Source organism: Lolium rigidum, chromosome 6 (genome assembly GCF_022539505.1).
Source record: "Lolium rigidum isolate FL_2022 chromosome 6, APGP_CSIRO_Lrig_0.1, whole genome shotgun sequence".
In the NCBI taxonomy this organism is placed as follows: domain Eukaryota; kingdom Viridiplantae; phylum Streptophyta; class Magnoliopsida; order Poales; family Poaceae; genus Lolium; species Lolium rigidum.
The window spans coordinates 356,070,849-356,081,479 of NC_061513.1; the positions used below are offsets into that span (position 1 = coordinate 356,070,849).

General features: G+C 46.1%; 2 protein-coding genes across 2 annotated transcripts; one reads left to right on the top strand and one right to left on the bottom strand.

Annotated features, from left to right (window-relative positions):
- The first annotated feature begins 3,588 nt into the window (after nucleotides 1–3,588).
- LOC124666500 (GDT1-like protein 1, chloroplastic) lies at nucleotides 3,589–8,349 on the top strand. Its single transcript, XM_047203851.1, has 12 exons — nucleotides 3,589–3,772; nucleotides 3,851–4,114; nucleotides 4,265–4,318; nucleotides 4,702–4,763; nucleotides 4,960–5,028; nucleotides 5,164–5,215; nucleotides 5,417–5,491; nucleotides 6,099–6,228; nucleotides 6,316–6,386; nucleotides 6,821–6,868; nucleotides 7,696–7,833; nucleotides 7,952–8,349. Exons 1-11 carry the CDS (start codon nucleotides 3,641–3,643, stop codon nucleotides 7,765–7,767), a joined length of 1,029 nt encoding a protein of 342 aa, XP_047059807.1. The 5' UTR covers nucleotides 3,589–3,640; the 3' UTR covers nucleotides 7,768–7,833; nucleotides 7,952–8,349.
- A 218-nt stretch (nucleotides 8,350–8,567) lies between these two features.
- On the bottom strand, nucleotides 8,568–9,386 carry LOC124664997. The gene is made up of 2 exons (XM_047202397.1): nucleotides 9,296–9,386; nucleotides 8,568–9,181 (listed from the first exon to the last, which is right to left on the bottom strand). The coding sequence occupies exons 1-2, from the start codon at nucleotides 9,384–9,386 to the stop codon at nucleotides 8,568–8,570; spliced, it is 705 nt and encodes a 234-aa protein (XP_047058353.1).
- Between the last annotated feature and the right edge of the window lie 1,245 nt (nucleotides 9,387–10,631).

Sequence of the window (10,631 nt, forward strand, 5' to 3'; positions counted from 1 at the left end):
CTCCCTGCGGTTGGCACTAGGGGTGGTATTCTTATTGCGTGGAAATCCAATGTGGTGTCCCTCTCCAACCCTCACAACTCCAACAACACCATCACAGCCAGCGTGGGAGGGCAAGGGACATCCGGCTGGTGGTTCACCGGCGTCTACGGGCCGCAATCTGATGTGGACAAGTGTCTCTTCCTCCAGGAGATTAAGGATGTCAGAGACCTCCATCCAGGGCCATGGGCTGTGGCGGGCGACTTCAAACTCATTGTGGATGCGGTTGACAATAGCAATGGCAATCTTAACAGGCGCATGATGGGCAAGTTTCGGCACTTTCTTGCTGAGTTAGACCTCAAGGAGCTATATCTCAATGGTCGTTGCTACACGTGGTGGAATGGACCACAAGGAGCATGCGACCTTGGAACGTCTTGATCGGGTCTTCTCCATGGTGGACCTGGAGGTGGCATTCCCCTCGTCTTTCCTGCCGGCGTTGGAGTCCTCCACCTCGGACCATTGCCCCCTACTCCTCAGTCTTGCGACCGATTTCAAGACGGGGCATCGCTTCCGCTTTGAGGTGTTTTGGCCTAAGGTGGAAGGCTTTCTTGAGGCGGTAGAAGGGGCGTGGAATGCTGGGCCGGCCATCACTAACCCTTTAAACCGCTTGGACGCCAAGCTTGCTGCCACGGCCAAGGCACTTACTAGTTGGAATGATCGTTTAATTGGCAACAGGAAGCAGATCTTGTTGGCCAATGAGCTCATCCTACGGTTGGATGTGGCGATGGAATCGAGGGCCCTCCCGGTGGAAGAGAGGTGCTTTAGGAAGCTCCTCCAGCACAAGCTTTTGGGACTATCACGATTGCCAGGAAGCGGTCCAAGATCACGTGGTTGGCTGAGGGGGATGCCCGTACTAGGTTCTTCCACCTTCATGCAAGCCACCGACAGCACAAGAACTTCATTGCGCAAAAGCCGAGGCCATGGACTCCCTCTACAGAGGAGCTCTTGGGGAGGTCGGGGGGGGGGGGGGTTCATTCGCTCGCAGGAGTTGGACAAGGCACCTGAGCCGGATGGCTTCTGTACATTCTATGTGGCGTGTTGGTCGGTCATCAAGACTGACGTCATGGATGCCTTTCAAGCTTTGTGGAGTGGGGATTGTAGGGGCTTGCACGCGACCAATTAGGCATTGGTTACTCCTCTGCCCAAGCACGTGGATGCGATGGAAGTTTGTAACTTTCACCCCATCACTCTGTTTCGGCTAAGCTCGTGGCCAAGGTGCTCTCCTCGCGCTTGCCTCCGAGATTGTGGGACCGTAGAGAGTGTTTTCATCTTTGGCCGCTGTCTCCACGACAACTTCCAGCTGGTGCACAACACTGCTCGGAAGTTGCATGCGCTCAAGCGGGATGCCAATATGCCACACAAAGGCTTTTGATATAGTGAATTGGGCCTTCCTTCTAGAGGTGCTTGCGAAACTTGGCTTCGGCCACAGGTGGATCACCATGATTTGTGGGCTTCTCGGGACCTAGGGGCGTAAACGGATAGGATAATTTTCGCGCCGAAACCGACCCCGAATCCGTTTTAATGTGTCCATATCTGATTTAATAGAATCCGGCGGATAAGGATATCCGATTCCACAGTGGTGCTCCGGATACGGTATAGGATATGGTATAGCAAATAGCATGCGGATATGGATTAACCGATATTTAATTAGGATAATCCGAATGTTTTAACCGGATAATCCGATTTTTCAGACCAGTTCACAAGGCTAGTAGTTATTGAGTTACCAAATTCATTTGGCGAGCATGTTTAGCTCTAAATTCTGTTAATTCTTAAGTTTTAGCGTAAATTGTGACTTTTTTTTCCTAACTACACAAGTGTAAAGTTTAAATCCCTCTCAAGATTTGCGAAAACTATAACTATCTACCGATGAGAGCATAAATCCGACTATGTTTGTTTCCGGACCGAGTCCACCGCGTTTCCGATTCAAATCCGCAGTCCGATATATCCGAATTCGAATCCGAACCCGATCAATATCCGCTCCGATCTTTATCCGAGAAAATATATGGTAAAGGATGTGATATGAGCAAAATCAGATCTGATTCGATCCGTTCACACCCCTATCGGGAGCTTCCACGCGCGGTGAACGGTGCAGCAGGCGAGCTCATCTTCCATGGGCATGGGCTGCGGCAGGGATACCCTCTCTCCCCCTTGTTGTTTGACACGGTTATTGATATCCTCCACTTGTTGTTCGAGCGGGCAGTAGTGGATGGCCTGCTTACTGAGCTGGCGTCGACGAGCTTCCGACATCGTACCTCGATGTATGCCGATGATGTGGTCACCTTTGTCCGCCTGACAAGGATGGGTCTCATTGCTTGTGCCTCCATTGTGGAGGATTTTGGCGTGGCGTCAGGTTTGCACGCCAATCTGGCTAAGTGCTTGCCGGAGCAGGTGGAGCTGACGCGCTCGATTCTCGGCTGCGAGGTGGCATCCTTCCCTTTCAAGTATCTGGGATGACCCCTAGGTCTGAGAAAGGTGTGGTGGACAGCAGTCGGTTGCAACCCTGGTGGGCGGAACTGCTAAACTGTGAGGATATGACGAGTTGTGCTCGATCCAATTCATGCCATGACGTCGTTGGATATCCCAACCAAGATCTTCGAGGTTCTCCGCAAGGTATGTAGGGCCTTTTTTGTATAAGGGCTGCTAGGAGGTCAAGGGGGCATTGCTTGGTGGCGTCGGATCAGGTAGCATGCCCTGAATACTGTGGTGGCCTCGGCATCCCCGACTTCCGGCTACTCAATCTTGCCCTTCGATGTCGTTGGGCGTGGCTTCAAAAGGTGGATCCTGCCAAGGTCTAGGCTGAGTTTGGTGATAGGCGGTGACGTAATAGGCGGCTATTAGAGAGAAGAAAGGAGGAGTAGATAGGTGGCGCTTGGCCAAGTTGTTCCGCGGAAATGCCTTTTCTTTTCCAGAGCCTAGAGAGTGGGCAGAATGCACTTTGCCTTCTTTGGCACCCTATGTATTCTCGAAAAAAATAATTTCTCTGGAGTCACTTATAGCAAAATGAAGTGGCCAGCGTAATAAAAACAATCAGCATTATCAAATCCAGAACAACGAATATAGTATCAGCGTGTAAAAATATTAAATATCTCCTCCACGAACTCAATTAGGCGAGCCAAACAGGACTAGGGCACAGTGTAAGCAAGAAGAATTAAGAGAATTAAGAGAATCAACAGAAGCATAACGTCGAGCACCTGGTGCGCGTTCTGGACTTATGAGCATGGCGGCTGGCATAGTCGGAATACCTCCGACTCCCAGGAACTACCACGATCGAATCTTGAATTCTTGGGATCGATCCATTGGCTAAGCAGTGATAGAGCGGCCTTCTGTGGCGATGGATGCTTACTCGCTCGCCGCTTCCGACGAGCTCGTATCGAAACCGGCGATCGCCGGAGACAGCTGCTTCCCATGGACGTCCGGCCGCAGCAGTGGCTTACATGGGCTGGCCCAAAGTAGCGGGGTCGAGGCCTCTCGATGAAAATCATAGCTATTTCAGCCCATTTACCAACAACCCGTTCGAACTCTATCCACTCCCAACGGCCGAGAGGAAGCGGCCGGTAACCGCCCACTCTGCCCGCCAAGCAGGAGAAGCCACCACCGCGGCGCCATGGCCACCGTCGCCGCCTGCTCTTCCACCGTCTTCGCCTCCTCCTTCTCCTCCATACCCTACCGAACACGGAAGCCTCTTCCATCTCTCCGCCCGTCGCCGCCGCGCCGCGCCAGCCTTCCCGTCCGCCCGGTACAGCGCACCGGATCCGTAAGCAGAGGAAAGAGATAGCCCCGCGCCGTACCTGACGTGAAATTGCCTCCGCTTCAGGTGTTGAGGTGCCTCCGGAAATCCGACTCGGGCGATCCGCCGCTGCTCGGAGCTCCTGAACCGAAGCGGGCTGCGCCGGCCGGTGAGGAACGGGGTGGAACGGCGCCGTTCGATGCGTCGTGGGGGTACGCGTTCGCGGCGGCGGCGGGGGTGCTCATGCTCCAGGGGTCGCAGCAGGCGCTGGCCGGCACGCAGTTCATGGGCCTGCAGCCGCCGGCGGACGCGCTGGGTGATCTCGGGGACATCAGTACAGGTTTTGCTTCAGTTAGGAGAACCGCCTCTGCCCTTAATTTTTGACGCCCCTTCGTTTCCTATTGCTTCCAATTCTCTGCTAACTACTAGTACGGAGTGTATCTGTAATGCAATCCATCAAGTGCTGATGCCATCATCTCGTGTCCAAAAACTCAATTGCAGGCCTTTCTGCTCATCTTCTTTTCTGAGCTAGGAGACAGGACATTTTTCATTGCGGTGAGTCTGTCATGATTATTTTGTCACGTTCAGGTTTCAAAGGGACTTAGTCGATACTATGTTTACCTACATGTCTACATGTCCAATTATGCAAACTACGTGGTTTTTCAGTTTAGGGTGCTGTTCATTGTGGAGTTCTGAAACCTGTTTAAACCGGCAGTTTCAACAAAATGTTCCATGCATGCTTACATTTAGTTCAAAATCGAATTTGACCAAATTGACAAAACTGACAATCAACACCCCCACTGCTAGTGAATTCTATCAAGTGTTTTACAAGTTTTGTGGCTTCATATTTACTCCTGAGTCTCTGATACAAAATATTTAAAGTAATGTATGCTAAAATGAGTCATTGATAAATGCTGCAGTTTCATGTGTTTCAATAGGCACTTTTAGCAGCTAGAAATTCTGGAGGAGTCATTTTTCTTGGCACATTCGGAGCTCTTGCGTAAGTACTAGAAATGTATTTTCATGCTTTCCTCTATATGCTAAGTTGCTTCTCTATACCATTACATCTTTTATTGTTATATGCTTCTAATTAAAAAAAAATTAGGTTACAAAAATACAACTTTTGCTATGGACAAAAAGTTACATTTTTAGTTGAACATATCTGACTTATATAATGGTATTTTTGGTCTTCGCAGAGTAATGACAGTTATATCTGTAGTTCTCGGTCGAGCATTTCATTATGTTGATGGCGTCATTCCATTCAGGTAATTGTACTTGTTGTTGCAGTCCTGAAGAGGTCATTCTATTTGCTACCCTTAGTTGAGGACCTTCTGTTTGCTGCTCTAGAAATGAACCTTCTAATTACTGCTTTTATCTAATGTACCTCTTGGCATATGCAGTTTTGGCGGTACAGATTTTCCAATTGACGACATTCTTGCCGTGTGTCTCTTGGTAAGTGAATTATCACGTACTATTATTGTTGCATGTACAAACCGATCACATATTAAAATCATTATCTGTAAGATACTGAAATATGTACTCAGAAATATTATCTTAAATGAAAATTCAAGGGTGTGCATGGTTATTACTATTGCATTACTAATTCAGGTTTAAAGAACATTAGCACTCCTAACGAACGTTGCTGTATTTTAGGTTTATTATGGAGTTACTACATTACTTGATGCTGCTTCGGGTGATGGAGAAAAGATGAATGAGGAGCAAGAGGAGGTAGAATTTCAAATTTCGAATTCTTAGTTTTAGTCGAGAATATTCTCAAGTTCTAAGTTTTAAAATCATGATATGGATCTAAGAAGAAACACTTGCATAACTTTTAATCAAGGATTTAATGATGAATATCATACTCTCTAAAAGTTATTCATTGAACTTGTTTTTTGGAAGATCCAGCAACTGCTGGCTTCCGGATTTCATTAGTAGGTAGAATATTTACATGATCACCCGAAGGAAAAGGATGAAAACAAAAGAAATTCTGAGAAAGCTAAAACCCTGAACGAAGAGAACTTGCTTTATGTCTAATATATACTACCTCTGATCCTTTTTAATCGACGCGGATACCACGTAAAACATGCTAACGATCTTCACAACTGCTCGTCGATTTAATCGGATCAGAGGGAGTACTTAGAAGTTAAAATAGTAATATACATAGTAATTCATTCTTCTTAACGTTGTTATTTTCATATAGTGAAAACCTTCTAAGAGTATGCCAAATACCTGTTACATCTTACATGATTGCCTGATGCCCTTGATGATCTTGTGTTTAGCCCTATTTCTATTTGATAGTGAAATTCCTTCATAACACTATACTGAACAATGGCAGGCTGAGCTAGCAGTTTCGAAATTTTCTGGAAATGGTGCAGGAATAGTGTCTGTCGCCAGTACTCTTGCAAGCACATTTGTTTTGGTTTTTGTTGCTGAATGGGGTGATAAATCATTTTTCTCAACTATTGGTACATTTCTTACTACCATTCCATACAAGGGTGAAATTTCTATTTTTAACAAGCAACACTGACACTGGGTTTCATGTATCTTTACAGCACTTGCTGCAGCTTCATCCCCTCCAGGTGTCATTGCAGGGTCGCTCGCTGGCCATGGTGTTGCAACATTGGTAAGAAACATCAGTAGAAAAAAATTCACACCAAAATGGTCCTAATAGTAATATGCATAAGCATTGTCATGATAACTTATTTTTACCAGATATTTAAGCATTATAACATTCCAATTAATGGATTACTGGAATCGTTTAGTACTTTGATTGATCATTAATCCAGGTCCCAAGAATCATGAATTGGTTAATTAATATGTTGTTGCGCCAGCTTTTGTATTTTGCAACTACCTTCTCTGGTTGCTCACGGGTCACGAGGTTTATTTTAGTTACACTGTAGAGAGCATTGGTAGATAAAATATGAGAGAGAAAAATCTGTTTATCGCACATGAACACTATGAGTATAACTATACATACTGACCAGCTGTTGTTCATTTCCATATTGTTGGCTCTGGTTTTTATGGAATTTTCACACTAACCATATGTTCCTCCCACAGATTGCAGTTCTTGGTGGCTCTTTACTGGGGACATTCCTGTCAGAAAAGGTACAGCAGTACAACCAAGGGAACCTGAATTCCCACGTGACTGAAATTGACTTAGTAGTTTCACTCCCATGTAAAAATTGCTAAGGATTTTTACTTTTTTCGATAAAGGGAATATATTAATATCAAAAGATACCAATTACACCCAGCCTCTGCAACAACGCACCACCCTAATGGCACTACGGATGCACACAACCAAAAAAAGGAAAAGAAAACTAAGAAACAAAAGTCCCGCTACAGAATTTTTACTTGGATTCAATTTTTCTTTCACTCAATCAGCCACTTGATATATAAGTTTCTATATAGTATCAATTAAGTGTTTTTCCTAAAAATTCTGTTCAATTTCACACACTAATGAGCTCATCCAAAATTTTAGACCATCGGGAGAATGTGCTGAACTCGACTCATACTAAAAAACGTAAACGTTGACCAACGGGGGAATGATCCCTCCCTTGGCTATACGTTGTTAGGTAGAAATGAGACTCTCCCCGTGGATGGACGCTAGGATGGTAACCCGATTAAAGTTCGCCCCTCTCGCGAAATTACCGCGAGATGGGGATTCGAACCCGGGTGGGCTGGCTGCGCACTCGCCTTGCCTTGCCACTGAGCTGGAACTCTCAAACTCGACTCATACTTAACACTGACTGAAGCTTTAATATAGAAACATCGTAGTATTTTCTCGGTTCCATTTTTTATAGAGTATAATTTCCACTTTAGGGACTTTTTTTCGATCTGTAGAAATCGTTACCTATATCTTTGAAAAATAAAAAACACCTGCCTTGCACCATTCACCTTCAACAATTCTGCCTGCACTGTCCTTATTCTTGCAGATAATAGCATACATTGGAGGGAGCCTCTTCCTAGCATTTGCTGCCGTGACAATAGTTGAAATCGTGACTTGAGGGTGGTTTCAAGGTTCTGCAACGTACCACATGATAGTTAAGCACCAGATACATCATTCTGACAAGGTGCTGCTACAAAAAAGAACCTCTAAAACCATTTTTTATCACAGTGCAGAAAAATCAGCACTATTTTCATCTGTAATAGTGATATATTGATATGTTGAAAGTCTTTGATTATCTACAGGGAGTTCACCGTTCATAACACATCATAGCATACATGGGATGATTTTGCTGCTGCTGACAAGAATTTCTGCCTCCTCTGCGACACCACTTCATCGGCGTGATTTGATATTCAGACTGAGAACAGGTAGTAAATTCAAGTGCCCTGGAGCTTTCTTCTTTACCCCGCAACCAAAGAATTGTTAAGAGGAAAACACACTGATTTGCACAACAGTCACAACGCCGAGCAGACAGTCTAAGGCACTGTATTGAACAGTTTCAGTCAAGTACAGTCCTGTATTACATCATTTCGTCGTCGCCGCCTCTCTGCTGTTGTATAATTTGGGTTGGTGATTAAGCAATGTATACGTGTTGCAAGATCCAGCTGATGCACCTGATTTATGATTTCTTTCTAGTGTGCTACTTACTTTACCGGCTCGATGCATCGAAAATTAGAAGATTGATTTGTGGTCAATCTGGAATACGTATATAGCTTGCTAAATCCTGCACCGCATGTAAATGGAGTACTTGCTTGTGACAGATGAAACTGCAGTGCCAATTCAATCAATGTTGAGATTGACAGTAAGAACCACAAGGCCACAGTGCATGACTGAGTAGCAAAACATCACAATTCTAGCTAGCTAGAGTGCTGCGAGGAACAGCAGCAGCAGGAGAGCGGCTTGTGAAGCCATGGAGGTGACCAGCCGTCCGGCGGCGCTGCAGGAGAGGGTGTTGTCCGGATCGCTGAAGCAGCCTTGCGTCTGCGCGATGCCCCTGCCGGCGGCCTCGAGCCGGAAGGTGGAGCTGGGGCTGCCGCTGCTGAAGAGGAGGCACCAGAGGTACGGCCCGTGCCGGCGCTGCCGGAGGAACCCCGCGCCCACCTGGGTGTGCTCCTTGCCGCGGACCACCGCCGCCGTCGCGCTGGCGTTGGCTCCGAGGAGCGGGAGGGCGTCGTCGGAGGAGCAGCCGAGGAGGCGGCCGGAGATGAGGTCGACGGTGGGCAGCTCGACGCCGCAGTTGGCGGCGTACACCTCGGTGAGGTCCGTCTCCGGCGGGTGGCACGACGCTGCCAGCACCCCCGTGTCGTCGCAGGCGTCGTCGGTGGCGGCGGTGATGCAGTGGGAGACGTACTGCAGCGCCATGCAGCCGAGGCCTTTGCTGTTGCGCAGCGGTGGCAGCCTGGCCGCCGTCCGGTTCGCGTTCACCAGCGCCACCAGTGAGTTTGCTGGGTTCCTTCCTACTTCTGCTCCTCCTTCTGCACACACACATGTTCATAGTCTGAATGTAGCCATGGATCCACCACGAGACAAGAAATCAAGTCCCAAATCAGGACTACAACAAGAGGGAAAGAAGGAAGATGGCAACCAACCATGGTGAATGATGTTTGCACTTGCAGCAGGAGCAGGAGCAGGGGAGGAAACGGCAGGATGAGGCAGCAGCATGGAGAGGCAGGCAGCCATGGCGGCGAGCACTACTAGTCGGAGCATGGAGCAAGGGGTGCTACTGCAGATCCTTCCCCACATTGTGTGTAGTTTGTACTACGAGAAAGGAAGATCGCAGGAATTAATCCTCCTTCTATCTATCCAAGGTAGAAGAAGAGGAGATGCCGAGATGGGGAAAAGTGAGTGCGCTGGCTGCTGTTCCTCTCTTGTTCATCACTCGCTCATCGCTACTCGCTAGGCAGTGCACGGAAAGGCGCAAATAAATCACTGCTACTGTACTGTACTACACCACCAGGCAGGCACCAGTGGCATCGCATCAGAGAGCGCAGTGAAGTGACCGGGGTGGCCCATTCCAGCACTGTGAACACGGCACAGCTTTTTACTGCTCCTATCTACCTACTCCGTTCCATAAAACAATGCATTTTTAAAAATTAAACTGTGCAAGGTTTGATCAAACTCTAAAGCGAGAGTGGAAAAATAGAGGCCGAGCTACATACAGCCTTTATTTTCAAAATCTAGAAATTATATTTTTAAATTAATAAACTGAAAAAACCTGGATAAAATCTACAAACGTCCAAAATCTTAATGTGAAATTATTTGTATTTTAGGCTACACAAAAGTGGCATATGTGTGGATCTAAGTATAGTGAATAGTGTACATTTAAAAACTATAAAACTTGTCACATTATGCTATTTTTTTGGCCTAGAATACATTGAGATTTTGCAGGTTTGTAGCATACATCGTTGGCTATATCTAGGATTCTTTTTCAGATTTTTTTTAAAACTTCAAAATATAACTTTCAATTTTTTGAAAATAAAAAGGTACATGTAGCTTGGCCTTCATTTATAGTTTTTGCTATAAAGCTCTCTAATATCAACCTAGCTTTAGCCTTATTAGGTACATTCTGAATTATTTTTCAATACTGTGAGAAAACGCTGACACTTTGTTTTAATTTAAATTTGAACTAGAACCCCGACACTTATTGTGGATGGGAGGGAGTATCATTTTTTGATAGTATTTTCCTATAAACTTGATCAAACTTTGCACTATTTAAGTTTTGACAAAATTTACGTCTTATTTTATTTAATAAAAGAGATGTATTTCCACTGGCCCTAAATACTTGTCATAGATTCAATGAATTTTGACACATTTTATCCTATATTTCTTCTAAATATGTGACAAGTATTTAGTGGAGGACGTTGAGCGACCGTTTGCGTTCGCGTGGTCCAAAAATGCGCCAGAAACCAGCTCCAGCGGGGCGAC